The 22,854-nt window shown below is 34.6% G+C and overlaps 3 protein-coding genes and 1 long non-coding RNA gene across 5 annotated transcripts; 1 reads left to right on the top strand and 3 right to left on the bottom strand.

The window, feature by feature from the left end:
- Nucleotides 1-1,882: 1,882 nt before the first annotated feature.
- On the bottom strand, nucleotides 1,883-6,838 carry LOC145631096 (uncharacterized). Its single transcript, XR_014112339.1, has 4 exons — nucleotides 6,603-6,838; nucleotides 3,351-3,459; nucleotides 2,717-2,851; nucleotides 1,883-2,561 (listed from the first exon to the last, which is right to left on the bottom strand). It is a non-coding gene; the product is annotated as an uncharacterized LOC145631096 (long non-coding RNA).
- Nucleotides 6,839-7,833: 995 nt separating this feature from the next.
- Nucleotides 7,834-11,709, bottom strand: LOC145631095 (26S proteasome regulatory subunit 7-like). Its single transcript, XM_081683195.1, has 10 exons — nucleotides 11,417-11,709; nucleotides 11,199-11,280; nucleotides 10,518-10,609; nucleotides 10,348-10,425; nucleotides 9,964-10,031; nucleotides 9,290-9,434; nucleotides 8,962-9,180; nucleotides 8,683-8,864; nucleotides 8,419-8,594; nucleotides 7,834-8,088 (listed from the first exon to the last, which is right to left on the bottom strand). Exons 1-10 carry the CDS (start codon nucleotides 11,498-11,500, stop codon nucleotides 7,931-7,933), a joined length of 1,284 nt encoding a protein of 427 aa, XP_081539321.1. The 5' UTR covers nucleotides 11,501-11,709; the 3' UTR covers nucleotides 7,834-7,930.
- A 911-nt stretch (nucleotides 11,710-12,620) lies between these two features.
- On the bottom strand, nucleotides 12,621-15,912 carry LOC145631094 (AUGMIN subunit 1-like). 2 transcript variants are annotated; one of them, XM_081683194.1, is made up of 7 exons: nucleotides 15,738-15,912; nucleotides 15,211-15,608; nucleotides 14,730-14,862; nucleotides 14,498-14,632; nucleotides 14,192-14,315; nucleotides 13,264-13,401; nucleotides 12,621-13,163 (listed from the first exon to the last, which is right to left on the bottom strand). In XM_081683194.1, the coding sequence occupies exons 2-7, from the start codon at nucleotides 15,473-15,475 to the stop codon at nucleotides 13,056-13,058; spliced, it is 903 nt and encodes a 300-aa protein (XP_081539320.1). In that variant the 5' UTR covers nucleotides 15,476-15,608; nucleotides 15,738-15,912; the 3' UTR covers nucleotides 12,621-13,055. The 2 variants fall into 2 exon arrangements, with proteins under 2 accessions (XP_081539320.1, XP_081539319.1); XM_081683193.1 differs by having other exon boundaries at nucleotides 15,211-15,912.
- Nucleotides 15,913-17,127: 1,215 nt separating this feature from the next.
- LOC145631093 (uncharacterized) lies at nucleotides 17,128-21,298 on the top strand. Its single transcript, XM_081683191.1, has 7 exons — nucleotides 17,128-17,265; nucleotides 18,291-18,371; nucleotides 19,335-19,382; nucleotides 19,493-19,606; nucleotides 19,701-19,744; nucleotides 20,732-20,789; nucleotides 20,871-21,298. Exons 2-7 carry the CDS (start codon nucleotides 18,312-18,314, stop codon nucleotides 20,919-20,921), a joined length of 375 nt encoding a protein of 124 aa, XP_081539317.1. The 5' UTR covers nucleotides 17,128-17,265; nucleotides 18,291-18,311; the 3' UTR covers nucleotides 20,922-21,298.
- Nucleotides 21,299-22,854: the final 1,556 nt, after the last annotated feature.

Below are 22,854 nucleotides of genomic sequence, written 5' to 3'. Positions count from 1 at the left end.
TTTTCTCAAAAAAGAATGAAAATGGTACATATTATTATAGGTTTATGGAGCAGTTAAAAACATAGAATATACATTTGTGTAGAGTAGACCAATGTATTTTTTCTAAATTATATTTCGTTATCTATTGATAAGTTCAATTTTATTTATGCTTTATTTTAAATTAAGGCATATTTCAGGATTACAAGTAACTTTTAACTATTTTAACACCCATAAATTTATGATCTTGATCAACATTGCACTAAAAAACATGATGTCACATTATTCTTCCTGTTGCCTAGGAGGGTACAAAAGTTGTTTGTATGATGTCATACTACAATGTAATAACAATTAATTAGTGATATTCCTCACAAAAATAAAAAATAATATTGAGAAATTATACTTTATTTAACGTATACATACTATTAAATATTATTAAACTTGTCTTCAAAAAAAAAAATTATAAACTTCGTTCATGCAGTTTATAAAATAGAATTTAGGCAACATGTCCAAGTTGATTAGGAAATGTGCTTCCATTAAGGCGTCTGCACCAGTTAAACCTCAGTACAATCAAACTTTATTATTGTTTTTTTTTATTTGTAAATATCAAACTTTATTATTGTTGTTACCTGTAATCTTTATTATTATTATTATTGTTATTATTATACTACGTAGACATATAAATAAATAATTTTTTTTTTTAAAAAAAAAAAGAGGTTGGACATAGACCTAAGCCTCTAAGAGTGAGGATGCTAAGGCTTAATTTGGTAGTGGCGTTTGAAATAGTGATTAGCGTTTTGACTTGGTCATTACACAAGTAATAGAAAAAAAGAGTATCAAATCTTAATTTTGTAGCCTTCAAAATGAAGCTTCACAATATTTTGGTCAAATTTGTTTATGAGTGATCAGGGTTAGGGGATTGAGTCAGGTTAGGTCGAAAATTAATTTTCAGGTCTAAAAAATGCACAAAGTCTATACGAATCATCTAATTTTTGAGTCAGGTCCAATCCAAAAAGTAGGCCAACAAAATTTGTACAAACTCAGTACTTTTTTCTCATCTATCCTACAAGCCAAGCATATTAATCAACTCCAACTAATTTTTGAGTTGAACAAACTAATAATTGTTCAAGAAAGTATTGAGCAAGATGGTCTCTCAATATGTATGTTTTAAGGGTCCGGTAGAGCACCTTCATCTTAAAGACTTATATACCAAATAAAGATGATAATAATAATAACAAAACAAAAAATAAAAAAAATCTAGTGCAATTAGACTATGATAGTTTTTTTTTTTTTCTTCACGAGAACACCCTTCGACAAATGGGAGAAATAAAACATTTCGACATCATTGTGCTAATGTGCCATAGTTCATAGTAATCGTTAAAAAAACAAAAAGCTTTTCATATTGAAGTGATGAGTCATCATTCATTTTAAGTTTTCAACTTGCTCCGAGTTCATAAAAGTGGGAAGAACTTTAAATAACGGAGGGAAATTTGACAATATATACTCCGTAACAACTAACACTAGGAAGAACATCATAGCCATAGACCGACATTATGTTAGAAGCTTACAACTAAGAGGAAGAGCAACATACCATAGACGGCAGAAGCATAATATAAAATCATAGCGCAGTCCATTTAAGAAACCCTATAAATTAATCACAAGTAATAAGAAAGACTTGTGAATTCAAACAACTACGTCACTTAAAAAACTTCAATAATGTTGGAAGCACAAAGTCACCTTAAATGATATGCAATATTTGGTCAATTTCATATTTCAAACCAATGTCAAAATCAATACTTTACAATTAGACTAATGAATAAGTCATAGATACCTTCTTAAAAAAAACAGATAAACAAATGAAGCAACAACATAGCCAAAAATTAATTCAATTCTGTCTTTACTGTGGATACTGTCGTCGTCAATCGCCACAACTTGTAGACTTGATCAATCTTATATGCCATGTACCAAAAACTATACAACACATACAAGTATTAATTAACAAAAGCGGGCGACAATGGCGGAAATATTTACATCACCCTCTTGAAAATGCTAATAATCAAAGCAGCCAACACTAACAGCACCCTTTAACACGCTAATACGTTGAAATGTTATCAGTCTCAGCACTATACTGCCATCATCCGTGAGCATATCAATGACAGTGACAAGACAAACTACCTTCGACAAAGTATTGCGTTAGTTAATCATAATATTAGGATTTAAGGAAACGTTCCGCTTACAGTTTCTATAATATTGTAATAGAGAATAATGACAAATTACCATCAGAAATCACAGGCTGAGAAAAGCATTAAAAAATCTACCTTAATCCTTAAGTGAACTCTGCTATTATCTCAATGTCGACCGCTTGCTCGTCTCCTCTTCCCTCTATGGCTCCTTCATTCATAATTTGAAGGTGAAAAACCTAGTGACTGGATAGTGGACACCCCTCTTATTAAACCATGACTCTGTGTTATCAACCCTCCTGGTTTAGCCTTAATTAAGCAGACATGATGATATTTGCTCGGCCAGCAAAGCAGCCACTCGATCTCTCTCCTAAAGGAGAAGTGTCCTAATTGACAAGTGAGAAGCTGTAAAAGAAATGCCTTTGCTAAGTTTTCATCCCTCATACAACCTAAAATAATTTGACAAATGGCAGAACTAATAAATGCATAAAAGTTTTGAAGCTATTTATTTCTTAGATTATGTTTACTGTAATGATAACATACATTAAATATTAACTCACCAGCCTGCAATATCAAAACCAGTCTGCCTTCATCCTCAGATTCTGAGGGTGTAACAACATCGCTTGAACTTGTCTATCACCCATGATAAGCTCAAAGTGCTCCTCCGCCAAAGCAGTCTGCTTCTAATTTAACAACTGAGCAAAAGATAACTGGTCATCTGAGACTTTCTCATCTATATATCTTAAATTCCTTGACAGAGAAATTTGACAAGAGAAAATAATTTTGTCATGTAATACTGACATACTGTGGAGTAAATTTGTTCAGAACAGAACATCTAGAAGAGTTGAAAGACTATTACTCATTCAGCTTATTCATTGTTTGCAAAAAAAAAAAAAAAAAAAAAAAAGGCTGTGAAACTGGCAACAATACCGTTACCCTAATCTAGGCAAGTAGGCAATAAAGAACAGTCCAGAATCAATGTCAATATTGCTACTACAGCCTGAACAGTCATTTGAGAAAAGGTAATTGACAACAAATAGTCATCTCAGTTCCTCAATTTTGACGAACAAACAGAAATAATAAAACATTAGCACTTCATAAATCACATAACACCAAAAAATGGGCTTAAAACATAGAGGTGAACCTCCCAAGCCAATAAGATTTTGCAACTTTATTTTGAATGACAAAACTTACCATCATAACTCGTGAGTTCATTATGCAATGATGCATCTACTCCAGCTTCTCCTTTGGATACAAAATGTAGGCATCATATGCAAATGGCCTGATCTGCTATTACCTTCTCCTACAATTAGTACTAAATTACCTTTCCATTCAAATGTCCATATAACAAGGAATATCCAAAATTCATACTACAGCCAACACTAACCCATTCCACTATCCTGATGTCAACACAGTGTCTGAGGTATAGAATCAGATATTCAGATGAAGCATTCATGCTTTAGTTAAAACGTAAACGTCACCAATAAAATCAAGCAGTAAAAGCCATGATGGTTAAAAAGCATGATACATCCACAGATTACAACCAAGATGACAAACTAAGGATCACTAAGATTGTTCCAGTAGCACAATAAGGATCTGCATTACACTTCCAAACATGGAGAATATAAGTGGTCGCAGCAACAGTCACAATGTCAGAGGAGCTGCATCTCCTTGAAAATCTTTCCTTGTCTAGAAGCATGATTCTAGTAAGTTGGGCAATTGCAAAAACTATAGGACAACTTGCCCCACCTTCCATTTATAACTAAACTTGTATTAAGCTATATAGCCACCATGTAAAATGTTTTAACTTCAAAAAATCAGAAATGGTTCCATTAGCACAATAACGGAACTGCATGTACACTTCCAACTACAATGTCAAAGCTCTGACCTCAATAGGATAGGGTCGACTAAATGAAACAAATATTTTATCTCCAATAGTAGACAACAAAGATCTTCTCCCTTCATTCAATTCTATTGAGTGATATATGCTTCTGCAACACCAATATATTCATGTCATTCTCAATTCCGTTAGCTTTTCAAAGATTCTTATACTTACAATTCTTCAAAATTCTTAATGGTGCATCTATTGATCAACATCTCATATGCCCAAACCAATGCAACCAATTCTCTCTTATACTATCTTCAATGCAAATCAAACCATATATCAAATATATTTATTCTAAATTCAACCCCTAAATTGCTCCTGCACATCCACCTCAAAATACAAAGTTTGCTGGTAAGTAACACCACTTTCTAATATGTTCAGTCCAATATGATTTCTCCTTTAACCTTAATTGTAAATTTGTAGGTAACAACCAATAAATTTTTTATGCTCTCCATTTGAGCCAACAAATTTAAGTGACATCAAGGGACTTAAAATACTCACTTTTGTGCAGCTCTTTACCATCTAATGTTACTACATTCTCATTTGACTCCTTAGTGCTAGATTAGCACTCCATGAAATCGATAATACTCTGACTTTTAACACCAATGTTCTATGCACCAAAGCTCAAGTGTCATCCATCTACCAAAATACTATCCACATAAACCATACGCCACATATCTTGAATACACCATGACAATTTCTAATTTTGCTGCAAAGAGAAAAAGACTTAATATTGATACTTGGTATAACTCAATCGCAATAGAAAAATCTTACCCCCCAAGTCCCTACATTTGTTTTCAAAACAACATTTACACTTGACACAGAAATAGCAACGTAAGATATAACTTGCTTTGAAACATCTAATCATTCAAGTATTTTTATTACCATGACAACAAACTTTTTAACTTTTTTTTAATGCAACTAGGGTCATGTGGAAACTAAAACTAGTGCTCAAGTGGCATAAATTTATTACGATGTGAATATAGGTCCAGTTAAACAGTTGTGAGACAATGCAAGTCATGAATGCTTTTCAATATGCCGTACCAAGATGATGATCGGGAAATCTTTAGATATCAACATTATACAACAGGTCTCATCCCCAGTTTCATGTTCCTACTCGTATGAAAAAGGGGAAAGACTTTAACCTACACGGCTACACCTTAGAATATATGTGAGTGTTCTATCTGTAGTTTTGTACTAGTCACTAGTAGCCCTCAAACAGAAAGGTCAATGTAATCCTTTGGATATATTTGCCAGGTATACTAATTTTAATTTTCCAAACTAACATATTTATTCACTTCTTGAGCATGTCTAGGCAAAGGGGTAGATATTCAGATCGTATAATGGTCAGACTTGACACAAACTTTCTCATTCTCAAAGAAACAAATGAGAAGTATCACTTATGTGCATTACTTCTCTTTCCTGGAACTTCTAAGATATCTTATAAGCCTATTGTGATTTGGACTCTTAGAAAGATGGAAGTTAATCAAGTAAAACCTTCTATTCTCATCTTAGTAACACTCCACTTCCTTAATATGGGATCATCACTTGAAAGAACATTTGTCAAATACAAAAAACTTATCAAAGCAATTACATGGTCCAAACTGTAAACATTTAGCGAAATTTATTTTATCCCTTTCAGCAAAAAACAAAGAACAGAAAATGACAGCAAGAGATTTATCGGCCTCCTAGACATCATTACATAGTTTAGTAGGGTATTAGTCACTAATATTTGCCAGTAAAATCATTGCTTAGATGCTATATCTCTAGCTCACTCCTATCAAGCACCTATGCAATATCTGTATCTATGGGAATAATCAACCGTGTGCTACTAGCCTACTACTATAGGAATGCACCTTGGTACACCTCTAGGCCACTCGCATAGAGTAAGATGAAAATTCATCCCTACTATTCTCCTGTTCACTTAACTCTTCCAATTTCTCACAAATTTTAGCGCTAAGACATTCATATTTTCCCATGGCCTAAGTTGAAAATCACTGAATAATTCAGCATCCTTGTGAGATGAAATCTACTAAACCCTACCCCGAAGCAACATATAGCTAAGAAATCAAAAAAGCATGATGCATTCTTCTAAATCCTACTCCCAAGCAGCAACATAATCCCTCCGTCCCTTATTTTTTGCACCATTTGACCCAAAAACACTCACAAAAAGTGGGTTCATTGTACAAAATTAAGGGACAAACAGTAGCTAACAGCCTAACAGCTATGAATGCTAACAATAATACTCTCGATCACGAGAATTCTAATCATAATTTCAATTACAAAGATAACAAGGCAGCCTTCAAAACATGAATCAAGCAGGACTTTGCAATGACCCCTCCTAGAAGTTTCTTCCTTCAATTGTTAATAGCAAATTAGCAATAATAATAACCAAATACCACCATTTTTAAAATTATTGGCTATAATACTTTGTGGGTATTTCTCCATTTATAAACCCCAATTGCATTTGTAAAAAAAAAAAATTAGACTATATATTCGGATATATATGAAATTAATTTCACAAAAATTAGAAAATGACAAAGAAAGAGAAAAAAAAGGACCTTTATTTTTGCGAATGGTGCAGTAAACCAAAGCTCCTAGAACTTGAGTGTTGATTAATAGATTAACTTTGCAAAAATTAGAAATTTTTCTAGGGTTTTGCTGAAAAATAGAAGACAAATGATCAGTAGAGTGGAGAAGAAATCACAACGGTGGTTAACAAAGCAGCCAACCGCCTGCTTTGCCGTTAGGCTATATTTTAGCGGGCCTAAATTAAAAATGGTTTGGAACCGCAATAGAGGTTGATTAACCATACTGTTGTTTTGCGAGTAAAAAAATAAAACTTACTCAGGCCGGGTTGACTTATGAGGAGTTTCAGCCTGTTAAGACCCTTCATCATACGGTCATACCTATAAAAGAAACATATGAAATCGTATCTATTTATTGTGACCCTAGTAGATACTTTTCGTGTAAATTTGTCGATTTGCTCGTATACAGCTAGTCAAGTAGCTCATGTAAAATGGCTAGACAAATAAGAAAATGGCATCATCTTGATTGCCTTTTTTTTACGCAAGAAGGAAGTATCATATCATATATAGGAGACTAATATCAAAATTTCTTGATTGCATGTACAAAATTCAGGCTAATATCGAAATGAAAACAATTATCCTCCTACATTCCTCTCTTCCTTCCTCCAGTTCTTCTTTGGGTATGAGGAAACTGGTAATGGTGTATAAACTTATTTACTAAACTTCCTTTATGCAAAATAGTAATGCAATCAACTAATTGAATAAGCTGAAACAATAAGCTTGTAAACAACTAATAAATACTCCATCCGTCCCAATTACAACTTCCAGATCACTTATGCATTCGTATTTAGGAGAGGTTATACATCAATTCTTTGAGTAATGCTCATTTTTCTCTTACGGAGTAGAATATATGTATAGTTTTGCGCCTATTTAGGGCCTAATGTGTTTATTAGTCCTTAAATCCCTCTCATTTATCGTTGCAGACCTTGCAGTGCAGTTGCTACAGATCCTGTCTCAGCATGTCTGCAGATGGCAAACAGAACTGATTTTTTCAAGTGATTCGGAATCCTTACGCCCTCCACAGCCAGTGACAGTTTTCCATCAGGTTTTCATACTAAATTTAATGTGTATATTAAGAGCTGAAGCACAATGAATGATATAAAATTCAAGCTGTTTTCATATCCAAACTCACTAGCTTATGATTGCCTAAACAGAAGATAAAGCCTAAATGCTTAATTCAAAATACAAATCTCTACAATTAACATTGCCAAACATGTCACAACTCACAGTTAAAATAGTCAGTTTCGGTTTACTGGTTTTCAGGGGTTTGCTATTTGGTTTCTTGAAAAAAATCAACTGTTTCAGTTGTATATCATATACTTTGGGGTTGCACTAAACTTCTGGTATTCGTTGATGACTTTGTTAATTGCATCAAGGAAATCTTTCTCTTTCACAAACTTCCTTCGAGCCCGGATGGCAAATACTCCAGCTTCAGTGCACACACTTCTTATGTCAGCACCTGTAACAACAGGTTGCATTTAATCAAATATGTATTCATGTAATGTTCAAAAATAAAGAGAAAAATCTTTTGAAGTTTTATTTTCTGAAGTGAAATAATTAGCTTTAAACTCGTTCTCTCAACAATTTAGGCCACCTTCAGGAAGTGAAGAAATTGCATACAGTATAAATTATGTTCTGTTAAGGAGAAAGCGAGCAAACCTACAGACCTACTTCTGTCCTCTCCGGGTCTATGAATTAAACAGTCACAATAACTATAATTTCATGTGTGTGATCTATCTTTCCATGTTGTTTTACATACACTTAAGAATAGGGGGGCAAACTAAGTCACCTGTGCAGTTGGGACACAAGCGAGCAAGAAGTTCAAAACGAATGCCCCTTTCACAACTCATGTTCTTGGCTTGAATCTTGAATATTTGAGTCCTACCCTCTAAATCAGGAAGACCAAACTCAACCTTCCGATCTATTCTTCCAGGGCGCAGGAGGGCAGGGTCAAGAGTATCAGGTCTGGAAAATATCGAAAGAGCATGGTGAGATACGTACTCAACAACAATAAAGCCTAAGTCCTAAAATTACTCATTAGGAGCATATTAACCTGTTTGTGGCCATAACAACTTTGATGTTTCCACGAGAATCAAATCCATCAAGCTGATTTGCTATTTCCATCATAGTATGTTGTACCTCATTGTCACCACGAGCAACATCAAAAGAACGTGCACCTCCTACGGCATCAATTTCATCAAAGAAAAGTATGCAGGCCAATTTTGACTTAGCCATCTGTAACAATGCATGTGTATAATTTAGCAATAAAGCAACTGAACAAGAAGAGAACACAGTGGTATTAAATTTTTTTTGTTCTTAGCATAGTGCATACCTTAAATATATGACGAACCATTGCAGCACCCTTACCCTTTGTCCTGTAGAGAAGCTGAGTTCCATTAACACGAATGAAGCAGGCATCAGTTCTGTTAGCCACAGCTCTGGCTATCAGTGTTTTCCCTGTCCCAGGAGGACCATAAAACAAGATTCCTTTAGGAGGATCAACCCCTAGAGCGACAAATTTTTCTGGGTGAATCATGGGTAATTCAACAACCTGCAAACAGACACATAGCTTAAGAATTACTAAAAGAGAAAGCGAGTAGATTTTCTTACACCATTTTCATTTAGAAAATTTGAGCAAACTTTTATTGAAAAAAACTTACTTCTCGGACCATTCGTATCTGTTCTTTGTAGCCACCAATATCATTGTATGTTACATCAGGCTTCTCCTTCACTGTCAACAAAGATGCATCGGGATGAATTTTAGGAGGTAAGGATATCTGTATCTTGGGCTTGTTGAGAGTAATCCTGTTAAAATAAGCACACCAACTTACCAGTGAGTTTATGTGTCTAAGATGGATTTTTAGTTGGTATAGTTTCTGTGATCATGTCAGACACAGAGTGAAGGATGCATTGTAGTAAGGCGAGAGTAGAAGGTGAGCTTGTAACTATTTAACAGACAGTACTATCCATATATATATAAGTAGTAACTCTCAATTTATTCCAAAATTCAAAAAGCAGTAGAAAGTTAATAGGAATTATAGTTCGAGACAAAGAGCTTAAACTCATAGTTTGAAAACACTCAACCTACAGCCAAACAAGCCTTAGTTTATCCATGTGACAGTGCAGAATTCTGCAATAACGATCAGAAAGCGAGTAATATAGTTCAGACTACAGACACATATGTTAGCTATATAGCCAACATGGAATTGTTAGCTGAGTTATGGTGTACTAGCTTGCACTAGCACCAAATCAAAGTAATATGTTCACATTAGTGACTGTAAGTTACATCAAGGAAATGAACACACAAAAATATCAAAGAGCATCAACAACATACCCAACACGCGTGCCTTGTTCTATATCAGTTGGAGAAACTCCATCATCAAGCCCAACAATAATCATAGCCTGTGATAATTTATTATATGAAAATGGTGTAAGAAAAGTCGAAGGCAGATGTATTCCCACTTTTCTTCTCTATTTATAATTTATAAACATACGATTATGCAAAAACAAAAACCGTTAGTGAGTCTTAACCACATAGTCAATCCTACAGTGCCACAAGTAAAACAGCTAAGCCTTGATGCTAGTCTACTACCTACTGTTACATGTAACATAGAAGCCAAATGCTCTAATATTCACCAAAGAAGCCTGCTAGGGAGCTGAGAAATCAGTAAAAAGAGGAGTTTGTGGAAAACATGAGGAAAAAGGAAGCATCAATTACCCTTAATTTTCCTGACAGTCTAACCACATATTTAGCTTGTTCGGTGTTAGGGTTCATTATGCTGGTGCAGTACGCAACCTGAACGTACATCAGTCACCATAAGTCCACAACTATTAAGAAATTTGGAGACTATTATTCAGGACAGAAGAGAATTAAGGTAAAATTATTACACGGAGAGTTTCTTCTGTCTTCATCATTAGTATATCCGATTTGAGATTCCATTTGCTACGAGCTGATAGTCCTGTGTCAGAATCCTCGACTCCTGTCATATAAGAAGATTAATTAGCTCAATCCAAAACTTAAATCATAATTCAATATCTACAAATAATATGCAATATTTCACTAAAAAAGCAAAAAAAAAATGTTTAGAGTTTATGCCAAATAAATGACCTACATCGCTTGTAAGATGTAACCCTGACAAATGAAACAGGAACATCAAATACAGAACAAAATCAGAATCTCATATTTCTAACACCTTTTTCCTTATCATACTTGAACTCTTCCCTTCTCATCAAACTCGGACCCTTCCCTTCTCTTCAAGACTCATTTATCTGTGTCAAGATCCTCAACACTCCGACATGCCATTTGAGCATCGACAATTGATACTTGATTATATATATACCAATCGTGTGTACATGTATATCATTGCGTGCTTGTCCCCAAACATAGTACATGATCATGTCAATAACAACAGATCGAGCTAAAGTTAATTGCTGAAAGGCAACTTAATTATATTCATAGAACCATTAGAGATAAGCAAATCATGCAAAGAACAAGACACATTATCAAGTACCACATACTAACTTATTAACTCATACGAAGCATAATATTAAGTCGCATTTTTTCCGTACCACATAATTTCTTAACCCTCCTAGCATATTTCTTTATATCCTTTTCCAATTCATCAATGTCAGAAGAGTAAGGTCCATTTCCCTGCATATATTATCAAACTTTAAGTTTCAGAAAAAAAAAAATTATCATTTAAACAAGCATAATATTTTATTTCGTCAACCATTTTAATCAATCAATCCTTATATAATCAAGAATGAGAAGAGTTAAACTGTCTTACATATTTTTTCAAGAAATCGATGTCGATTTCGTCTAGTGGCTGAGCTGTCTCCTTCTTGTGATTATTCTCATCCTCTGTTCCCATTTTTGTACCTAAACTGAATATTTCCAGAAGCAAGTAATCTAAATTCCTGCCAAAAAAAAAGTATGGTAATGATTTCTGCCCTCGAATGAAACAACTATCTAGGATTATCCAAAACTGGGTATCTCAATTACCGCGAATTTCGACTCATAAACCTGATTAAAACAGAGGAATTTAAAATATATTTCAGTTTAATACGTGATTATCACAAATTCAGCCTTGTTTTTCTTTAGCAGAAATCCCACAAAATGCAAGTTTTTCTCCAAGAAAATTACACTAAAAAAAACCAAGTTCATCATCCATAGTTTATATACCAGAAATGATGCATGAAATCAGTAAAAGAAACGAAGCATGGAATATAGTACGAAATAATCAGGAAATTACCACAATATAATGTTTGTAATGAAATAATACAAGAAGTAGAACAATCTTGCATGCAAACAGAATAATTCAATCGAATTATGGGTTTAAATTTTATTATATGATTGAAGTTGAAGTTACAAAATGAAAAGACTAACCGATGAATGAAAACAGAATTAGTAGAAACTCTGAAGTTTGAAGTCTCTCAATAAACTCAGGTTTCTTGAAAATGAAGAAATTAACAGTGTTAAAACAAACTAAACTGAAATGGGTGATGTTAATATAAGCTGATTCTGTTAGGAAACGGTTGTACTGAAATAATCTTAACTAACTTTTGTGAAGAGTTTCATCGGTTGTACTAAAAACTAATGAATGTTATTTGATAATAGTTAGCGAGCTATGACGAACTAAAAAGTTCTCACATACCACAATAACCGATGAAATCTTGACTTAGTGGCAAAGATTGAGAGTTTGAGTACAATAGGTTATAAGTTCAAATCCCCTCCCCCATTTGAAATTAGGTTTCAAACCAAACTTATTTCCGATGTTAGAATAAATTGTTTAAAATTTTTGAAGTAAACTTATAACAAGATTGTTTAAGGAGTGGGAAATAGAGAACAATGAATGAGAGAAGAGATAAGTACTAATTTTATTTTTTATTTTTTATTTTTTCGTTAATTTTTTTTTTTTAGTAAAACCTTTGCTTTATTTAGTTTGATAGAATCTTTCAAAAAAAAAAAAAAAAAATTAGTTGGACAGAAAATACTTAGAGCGTCACCATAATCGATCATCATACATAAAGTAAGCAATTAGCGATCAACAAACCTTCAATTTGCACATTGGTCCATGAAGTTACTACAATTATAATACTTAGGCATGATATTTTCAAGGCTAATTACTCACTACTATGACATATAGCGGTCAGGCTAGTCACGTAACATCTAAATAACTCATCACAACCGCCAAAACACAGCGGCATAGAGTACACAACGACGCTTACACCACCCCTAAATATTAAGAGCACTATACAGAAATGTGTGAACAAGATTGATTTTCAAAACTATTGGTTGAGATTTGAGTGGGTGCACCAGGTGTTGTGGCTTCAAGTACAGTGCCAATTGACAAGCTAGGCGTTGACATCTTCTCAAAGTGACAAACTTGATCTCACTCTAAACACGATAAAATGTTAGATATGAAGCTAATCTGTTGTTGAAAGCGCAGACTGCAACACCTCCTCAAGGTACTTCTCTGCGGCAGCAAACTGTCTTCTCTTGTCTTCAATTGCCAGTGAAGCCAATGCTTTGTCCTAGAAAGGTAAAGGGGAAAAATAATGAGAAAAACAAGCTGAGAACATCAAAAATGAAAAATCAACTGTGGTGGCAAGTAAAAGAATTCAGATTTATTACAGGAGGCAAATCTTGGTAACTTCTCAAAGTATCGAGAATAGGTTTAGTTTTCTTCTCCATCTCTTTCCTGTGTTCCGCCATTTCTACCAATACCCCATGGCTGATTTCAGGGGCATAACCCACGCGATTCAGAAGTGCCTGCTCATACAAGGGGAGAAAAACACCTTAATCAGCCCAGTGAAATGAAGGAAAGGCAGCAAAATCTTTCTTTGATACTCTTAAAAGTTTTTCATAAAAGAAAAGGCGCCGTAATTTTTAAATATTCCAAAACAAAATTTTCATCATTCTATTGTCTTATTTATAGAGTAAAAGGGAAAACAATCTAGCAAGCAAATAAAGTGTCAAGATTTTGCTGGTTCAAGATAAGTACAGTATACTGTAACAAGATGGAGAAATCAATCCATAATGTTCATCCTATTTTCTGATCTGAACACTCATCTGATCCATAATTTCAATACTATTACATGATCAGTTGCTCAAACAGCTAATATAGCCTAGTGATTAAGACCCGCTGTGAATTGTCAAGTTTTAGCATAAAAACAACAAATATCATATGTATCTTCTCCTAGGAAACATGGAGATTCCAACATAAGTTTGTAAAGCCAAAATGATCAACACATACAAGCAGTATACAGCTTAAGCCTCCTGCTACAGATTTCACAGAGAAAAAGAAGCAAAAACATCACAAAGATCACAAATTACAAAGTAGCCTCAAAGACTCACACAGCACTGTATATTGAACCAGCAATCCATAATATTTGAATGGATGTCACATATGAAGATAAATGAAGCATTCCTATTTCTCAATCACGAGTATGCAAATATAAAAAGAAGCTTTAAGAAAGACCAGCAATACCATTCTATTTCCCAATCAAATGATAGTAAGCAATAGTTTTAAATTTCAAAGTCAGCAAGTAATGTACACTACCTTGTAGTTGGAATATCTCTGATTGTATTCACGCTCTTTTGAAACCAGGAGTGGCAAGTTTGTCTTCCAGTTTTCAATTTGAGCCTCACAAGGAGCTACTTCATCTTCCAATTGAGCAAGTATTCTTAAAATATGCAAAGCAGCTACAGCCATTAGTTCAAGCCGAAAAAACGAAACTAGTCAAACTTCTAAACAAAAATGTCCTCAAAAAGCTATCAAGGTAACCACCAGGGATTTACCAAACATAACATAAACAACTGCTCTACAAAGGACAAACGTTTTTGACGAATCTCACTGACAGCATACCTTTTCAAGTAAGTTAGCCTTGCTATAGCCTTTCGTGTATAATCAAGGAGCACCTTAGATTCCTTTTGTACCTTTGCCCTCTTCTCCTCTACACCAGACTTTCTGAGCGAAAGATCCCCCATCGACACAAGGAAACTAGAAGCATATTCATTCTTGTAAATTCTCTAGAAATCAAGTACAAAAAACCAAACCGTAGTAAAAAAACATAAACATTGTGTCAAGCAACACTCACCTGCTCAACTCGGTGTCTCTTATGTTCAACAAGTTGGCAACACTCGCCAAAACTTGCGCCGAGCCCACTATGCTGGATGGCAAACTCTCTTGAGCCAAACCCACATTCTCCAATAACTCCCTAATCCTTGCAGCTAAGCAATCCAAAACACCCATCATAATCATCAGAAAAAGAAATCAAAACCAACTTAGGCAATTTTCTTATTCTAACTTACTTTGGCTAGCCACTGTCTCAGTTTTCCAACTACACACTCAAAACCACATACTCGAAAATCTAAACTCCCGCAAACATCACCACTAAACAATTCAACATTCAAGCACAAGAAACCAATCACAAAAACCAATCCAATGTATACATTATACAATATAGGCCAACATAAACTAAGCAACAAGAAAATCAACATTGCAAACAAAATATACAATCTACAACACAATGCCCATTTATAGATATCATAAACAAGTTAAAGGGTCAAGGCCAAAACCTTGAGATCGATACTCGGCCGCCTTTTGTCGAAAATCATTGGCAACAATGCCAGCAGCCTGAGTCTTAGCCTGAGAAACAGATGCAATATTATGCAAATGTGCAATACTTCGAGGGGTGTATTCGAATTCGGGCACATCTTTTCCAACAGCATCAAATTGAGAAACAAGCCATGCTTTAACCTCCTGAATTCGGGCAGCATCAAACCCACTACCCTTTGATTCATTGCTGCCCGATGGATCGGACCCAGAAACCAAATCACTCATTTTTCTTCACAAATTCACCAAAAATATAAGAAATATAACTTTTTTACCGGAAATTGAAAGTACCCACGATCACACACTGGAGTACAAATTGATTCCTTCTTTTTTGAAATTTTTCTGGGGTTTAAGTTGAAATCTGATTCAACAAAGTTTCAATTCAGCTGCCCAATTGATAGAATTGGAGTTTGAAATGGAGTGAATCGAATTTAATTGAGAAAAATTGGAGCTTAGGGTTAAGTAATTAAATGAAATGAAGAATATATACCTGAATTAAACAAGGAAAAGGGTTGAATTATTTCGATTATTATAGTCGAAAGTGTGGGAAAATTCGTTGATAAATGCTGGGTGTGTCGGTTTTCCGGAATGATTTTCCGGTGAGGTTTGCGGGGATGTTAAGTGAGAGACGGAAAACGGTTGTTGGGTGGGATGAAAGGAAATGGATTGAAATTTGAATTTTGAGTCATAAAAATGCATCGTTTTGCCTCACAATAAAGGGTTGCTCATTGGTCCAAGACCGGACCGGACCAACCCGGATTGGACTGAAGACCGAAAATTAGAATTTTAATAACCAAAGATCAAATTCGGACCGAATCGAAAGAATCGGTCTAAAATTCGGACCAGACCGAAGATTGGAAAAACGAATTTCAAGACCCGAAGATTGGACCGATTAATTCGGTCCGAGGTGGTCCGATCCATTTTTTCGGTCCGGATCGATTTATGAACACCCCTACTCACAAATCATGAATGTCCAATATTAGAGATGGGTCACACGACATTTTTAATTAACATAAATTAACCCACTTAAGAATAACTACTACCTCTGTTAAATTTTGAATGGGAGTATGGGACTAAACAGTTTTACTTATGACACAGACGATAATACGATATGTTTATTAGATGGGTGAGGTTAATGTTGAGATCTTCCCACCCGTTTAACTTTGAACACAAGCACGAGAATGACATGACACTTTTGACAGTTCTAGTCAATATAGTCGGGGGTTAGGTTAATTTTAGCTCAACTTGATCTTGGTCCATAATTTTCTATTACGAGTTGGTTGGTCGAGTCAATAATGCTATTAATATATTAAGTATAAAATTTGTATTCATTTTTAAGTGATTTATTTCTAAATCTGTATAAGCACATAGTCAGTTTTGACCTTTATTAAGTTCGAAACCTGCTAAGTGAGTACTTAAGGTACTATTTAAGATTTAGAAATGATATTAATCTAATTCTAATTTGGTTGAAAAGTAGACTTTCAGAGCTTTCCAACAATATACACCGTATTGAGACAGATGAAGTATTATTTATCTTAATCTGAGTTCGGGATCAAAGTTAAGATAAAAACAAAAATAACGCAAAAAAAATGGAAAATACTAGGGGGAAACACCTAGATATGGAATTTTGAATTTTGTACGGAATTTTGAGATTCCTATGGCGTTTCTCCTATAGAATTTTGAAAAAATCGAGCATTTGGCATCCTTAAAAAAATGACTTTAACTTCGGTGATCAATGACCTTGCCTTCTGTTGGTGGTAATCGGTGGTAGTTTATTGGGAGGAGAGAATGTTAGGTTGAGTTGGAGGGAAGAAAAATATGGAATACACATAAGGGTATATTTGTCTATTTAAGTTTAAATACGAGTGTTATCTAGTAAAATAGGGTGTCGTTTAGCTTGTCAAGAAGTCCCAACAAAAGGCGTGAATCACAGTTCAAAGCTGCCTCTCCTCTAGTCCTCTGCACCACCTCTACCCGTCGACCGTCGACGAGCTGACCACCATTTCTGCTAAGCCACAGTAATTCTCTTTCCCATTTTTTTTAATTAAATTGTTTAATTGAGTTCTTTGAATGAGTTAACTAATTCAACTATTTAATTTGCAATACTACTGGGTTGATTTGTCATTGAATTTCAAGTTTTAACTTGCTAATTAAGCTTCAATTAGGGTTCATGTTTTTCTTTTTATTGGTAATTAGTTGAATGAATTAGCAAAATAATCATATGAATTATCAATTTGATTATGAACTTGATAGTTTCCATTGTTAAGCTTAGTATGTAATCAGACTAATTATTCACTTAATAAGGATGATCTTGCAACCCTTTTCACGGTGATTCAGTAATGTTATTGTGTCATTGTTGAATGAGCACTATGAATGTTTTGCATACTTTATTGCAATTGTGGAATTTTGCTGTGATCGTTGTTGTGTCAACTTTCAAGTCATTGGTAATTGTTTGTGTGCTTTCGTTTTAATTTTCGAAATCGTGTGGCATCCTGTTTTTTTTACCTCCGATTATGGAATCATGCTCGGTAGATTTTTATGAAGGATTGTTGTGTTTCTTACGGAGTATTTGAGTGTGTGTTATGAAAAGCTTGAGCGGTTTTTTCATTAGAAGTAGTAGTGGAACCATTTTGAGAACATTTGTTTATAGTGTTATGAGAGAATGGATGTCTTCATATGTCAATGCTATACCCAACTATCAATACTACGGAAAAACCACACGAATGCTGTGGTGACTTTTGAATGCCTTCAAAGATTGGATTCCGTCATAAGGTAATGTCAAGTGATCATGGGATGCAGTGTGGTTTTCAAGCATTACAGATTATGAAGTTGGAACTTAATTCCATAGCTTTAACTTTATGTTTTTGGAATTTGGTTATCCCTGTACTTTCTTCCACTTGTATCGCAGATTTTATTTTTTCTTTATTTATTTTTTCTATTGCTCAATTATGTGCAATTGATATGTACTTAGGTTAGTACAGGATGGAAACTTGTCCCTTCGTTATATTACTTGCTATTCTGAATAATGAGGTCCTTCTTGCAGTAACACGTTCTTGCATTCATTATGGACACTTCTCCTGCTGGGTTTCCTGTACCCCATAAGAAGCTCACTATTGATATCAAGGTTTCGCTCTCTCCCTCCCTTTCTTAGTCAAAAGTGTTGCTTTTGCTAGGTGTTGGGTTGAATATAATGTGGTGTGCTCAGTTGCTTAATTAGATATGAGATGCCACTGGTTCATTTAAGAATCAAGCTTCCCATGCCAATGCTAAACATCATAAAGTTGCATCTTTTGAGAAATCCTTTTTCTCAAATCAACAGCAAGAATAATCTATATTGTCAAAATTTAAAAAGAAAATCGAATGAGCTATTAAAGTATTGGTCATGACCAAAATATTGTGAACCATATTATTGTAAAGTTCATGCCATGTAATGCTTGCGTCGTTGTCTATGCTGTGTTTTTGTTCAGGTGATATCGTCTTGGATTTGTGCTACAGTTTAATTCTTGTTACAGAAATGTCGTAAAGGCATGAGTCATGTTTCTTACTCTCATATCAATAATTATTTTATTCACAGTACACTATCCGTAATTGTGAATAGGTTACATTTATTTTTCTTACCAAATGTTTTCTCTTTTGCTGTTATAGTTTTCAAAAATGTTTAACTGGTGCTTGAAAGAGATTTATATGATATCTTTGTACTTTTTATTATAAATGCATCCATTTGTTATGAAATTAACCGAACCTGTAGGAAACTTGAAACATTGAGACATTAATTGTAGCTCATACATGGTTCTTAACTTGCTTGCACCTTAACATAGTCTGAAAGAGATATTGAAACACATTCAATTTTTATTTTTATTTTCTTTGATAAGAAATTAATGTTTATTCTTGCTTAAGTTACGTGATGATATGCTTAGTTATTGTGCAATACTGCAATGCAATTTGAGTCATTTTCCAAAAAAAAAAAAAAAAAAAAAAAAAAGAAAAAAGAAAAAGGGAAAAGAAAAATAAAGGTCTTTTGGAGTGATTCTGAAATCTTTTTTGGCACTTTTTTTTATTGATTGGGTGCTTGCATTTTGGTTGACAGAAAATCAAAACAGATCTGGTCATTTGTCGTTATGAAGATCATTTCCTTGTGAGTATTGGACTCATCTCGCTCCATCTAGTGACTTTCATCTTTAAAGCATCTCAGTATTATTTTCTATCTACCAGGTAATTGTAATTTAAATAAGACTGTGAAAACAGGTAATTGTGACTCAGCTTGGAAGTATGGGAACGTTACTGCAAGCCAGAAAGGAGGAAGGTGTATCAGTTCAACCTACATTCAATGTGTCTGTCATATTTGGTAAACGAGATGAGGTAAACTACTAAACTGGTTTGTTAACTTCTTACTTAATTGAAAAAAGCTGTCATGGGTAAGTAAATTTATTGAATGAACATGCTGTCTATGCAGCCATTGCTTTCGGCTTGTGCTCGCCAGCTGATTGAAAATATAAGGTGAACTTTTCTTTGCTCAATCTTTAGAAAAAAGCCTTTGAACTGATGCTTTGTTTTCATATGTTAGAAATTTTGAATACTTGGTGTGCATTTTCTCGGTGTTCAATCTCCCTAAGCAGAAGCTAGCCTCATAGATGAATTTCCAATAATCCATTGAAGCATGGGCCTGCTTTATACCTTATGCCTGAAAACTTCAAGTAATATCTATGGACAAAGCATAACAATAGAGTGATGTCCGATCCTACCTTCCTCCAATGTTTATTGTCTACCCAGTTAGGGGAGTGGAGCAAAGTGATAGGAAATAGATACAATTTAGCTCCTTGGTTTGCATGAATAGTTGTAATTGGTTGTGGAGACATCTTGGAAGAACCAATTTCCACCAACTTGGGCTAAATAAAAGTCCTTTGGTGGTTATGCAGAACTTGCTGCAGAGGCAAAAAGGTTCCTCATAAACAATTGAAGTTATGCAGACTATAGTCTGGGCATGAAATCTGCGTGAAGTTAGAATTGTGTATGGAGGATTAAATTAGGCACAACAATAAAAAAGAAAATAATAAAGAATGTTACATTTGCTTGAGCAGAGGTTAAAGAGCTAAATCTATTGTGTAGGACCTGTCTCTTGCAGTTCTGCCCTAATGCTGCAAGGGGAAAGCTCAATCTTTGATATGGCGTCCCTGAACTACTACAGTTAGGAGAAGGCCCTTCAACAATCTTGAGGGCTACAGAAAAGTATAAGGCTTCTCCAAGTGAATTCAATTGTAGTGGTCTAGTAGAACATTGTTGCTGCTAAAGAATGAATTGCTTGAGCAGAGAGGTTAAAGAGGGTTGATACTCTTACAGTGAATGTGTCTTTTGATTTAAACTTGCGAAATTATCTAAAAAGGATGGCTATTGCATTTGATAGCTTTCTGTTGTCTGTTCTGTTTTTCATTTTTATGGTTACTTTATCCCGTAAGCATTGACAATTTTCTTCGATGATTTCTTCAGTGCTGCTGGCTCGTCTATGTCACTGGTGCTTTCTCTTGGTCTGAAGGACCATTCTGTGGTATGATCCCAAGTCATCCCTTGGCATTTTTTTTTTATCAATTTACCAGGATTTTTTATGATGGTTTTTGCTTCATGGCAGGATACAATCAAGGCCATAGTCTCTGTAGTGATAGAAAATCGAATGTGGTGATCTTCTTGATCGATGGAACATCCTACTTACAGCAGTTTCATCACTTTTCATTGGACTGTGGTACAGCATAGCTGGATGCACTCAAGCAGCAGAGCAGACATATGCACTGCTTTCTCTATGTCAATCTTTCCTAAGATTATGTATTTTCTAATATGCTCAAGATTTTTAGAGATATATATTCTATTTGCTCGTATTAAACCGTTTAAGTAGTTGTTTGATTCTCAATTGTTGTTTTTATTAGAAAAGTAGATCTGATAAGAGATAGTGGGGTATTATTTTATTGAAAAAGTAGATGTGATAGAAGATAGTGGGATATTTTTATAATAAATGTGAAATAGTAGGCCCTAACTTTTTTACCGATGTATATCCATCGGAGATAAGTGTCACATTATCATAATCTTTCATTAATATGAATCTGTAATCAATAATCAAGGATTCTTCTTATTCTCACAAGAATGTGCTTTATAAGAGCATCATTAGTGTTGGGGATACTTACATCCTTTCCGGTTTCTCTCTCCTTTCCTACACTTGACACATCACTTTCTCTTTCCTCCACATCACTTCCCACTATTTCCATCCTTTTACTCATCCTTTCCCTTCAAAATTTCCAACATCAATGAGTATCCTTTCCCACTTTCTCTCTCCTACTTACATATACCCCACCATTTATTCCTTTTTCAAATTACATATATTTATTAATATACTTAATTATTATTATTGTTGAAAATGTTGTTAATAATAATTAATAATAGATCGTTCTATTAACCGACACATTAATTAAACGAGACGAATTCAAAAACATAAAATTCATTGATTAAAAACATGAAATACATTGATTAAACGACACAAATAAAAAAAAACATGAATTACGTTGATAAAAATAGCAAAGAAAATAACAAACATAAGTTTAAAAATAACTGAAATGTTTAATTTTCATCGGACCTCATAGACTGTGCCCATAAATGCTCGATCAAGTCGTTCTTCAAAGCCATATGGACGTCTCTATCACGAATTTCCCCTCTCGAAGCTATCAATCTACCGAAATTATCTGGATCATACTGTCCGGGAGTTACGGTGAATGTTGTTGCATTCCTAGTTGAGGACGACCCCGGCTTATTCTCAGGCTGTTCATCGGCAAACTCGAGTGGATCCTTATAATTTAAATATGTATCACGCTCGTCTTCAACAATCATGTTGTGGATAATGATGCAAGTCATCATAATTTTCCACAACAGATCTACACTCCATGCCAAAGCAGGCTTCCTGATTATTGCGAAACGAGCTTGTAACACACCAAAAGCACGCTCAACATCCTTTCTCGCACTCTCTTGACGTTCAGTAAATAACGTATCCTTAGCTGTTTGAGGGGCAGTAACCGCATCTATAAATGTCGACCACTTTGGATAAATCCCATCGGTGAGATAGTATCCTTTTGTGTAAGTGTTTCCATTAACTGTGAACAGAACTTGTGGAGCACGATTATTTATTATATCATCAAACACAGGAGAACGTTGTAGTACATTAATATCGTTGCACGACCCAGGAGTCCCAAAGAAGGCGTGCCAAATCCATAAATCCCTAGATGCAACCGCTTCCAAGATAACAGTGGCCGTTTTAGATCGGCCTTGATACATTCCTTTCCATCCAGCTGGACAATTTTTCCATACCCAATGCATGCAATCGATACTCCATGCTTGGTTTTTCCTTTGTGCAGATGTATTGAGTTGCACTTCTGGAACAATTTCGACTTCAGCATTGTCAATCTCTTCAAGATGTTGTGCTCCCGCTAATTCTTCAACATGTTCACCACTTAACTCTATTGGAGTAGCATTGCTACTACAAACTCCACCTGGAGATTGATTCATATTTTGAGTTAAATGTTCTGATATAGGGAAAAAAGGGGTATTACCAAAAGCTTGTTGATAGGATTGGG

Source organism: Chenopodium album, chromosome 5 (assembly GCF_948465745.1).
Source record: "Chenopodium album chromosome 5, dcCheAlbu1.1, whole genome shotgun sequence".
Taxonomy (NCBI): Eukaryota; Viridiplantae; Streptophyta; class Magnoliopsida; order Caryophyllales; family Amaranthaceae; genus Chenopodium; species Chenopodium album.
The sequence above is the reverse complement of the archived record's forward strand: the minus strand, read 5'-3'. Positions and strand labels throughout refer to the sequence as shown.

Bases quoted from the DNA above. Each gene is read 5' to 3' on its own strand.
- LOC145631095 (XM_081683195.1), bottom strand. From the start codon at position 11,500: ATGGGAACAGAGGATGAGAATAATCACAAGAAGGAGACAGCTCAGCCA. The intron at 8,865-8,961 runs GTATGCACTATG...GCATTGTTACAG, and splicing joins TGGTTCGTCATATATTTAAG to ATGGCTAAGTCAAAATTGGC. The intron at 8,595-8,682 runs GTTAATATGCTC...GATATTTTCCAG, and splicing joins GTTGTTATGGCCACAAACAG to ACCTGATACTCTTGACCCTG.
- LOC145631094 (XM_081683193.1), bottom strand. From the start codon at position 15,475: ATGAGTGATTTGGTTTCTGGGTCCGATCCATCGGGCAGCAATGAATCA. The intron at 14,633-14,729 runs GTGAGTGTTGCT...ATATGCTTCTAG, and splicing joins AGAGACACCGAGTTGAGCAG to TTTCCTTGTGTCGATGGGGG. The intron at 13,164-13,263 runs GTAATAAATCTG...TTACCTTTCTAG, and splicing joins GTTACCAAGATTTGCCTCCT to GACAAAGCATTGGCTTCACT.
- LOC145631093 (XM_081683191.1), top strand. From the start codon at position 18,312: ATGGACACTTCTCCTGCTGGGTTTCCTGTACCCCATAAGAAGCTCACT. The intron at 19,745-20,731 runs GTGAACTTTTCT...TGATTTCTTCAG, and splicing joins CAGCTGATTGAAAATATAAG to TGCTGCTGGCTCGTCTATGT. The intron at 20,790-20,870 runs GTATGATCCCAA...GCTTCATGGCAG, and splicing joins GTCTGAAGGACCATTCTGTG to GATACAATCAAGGCCATAGT.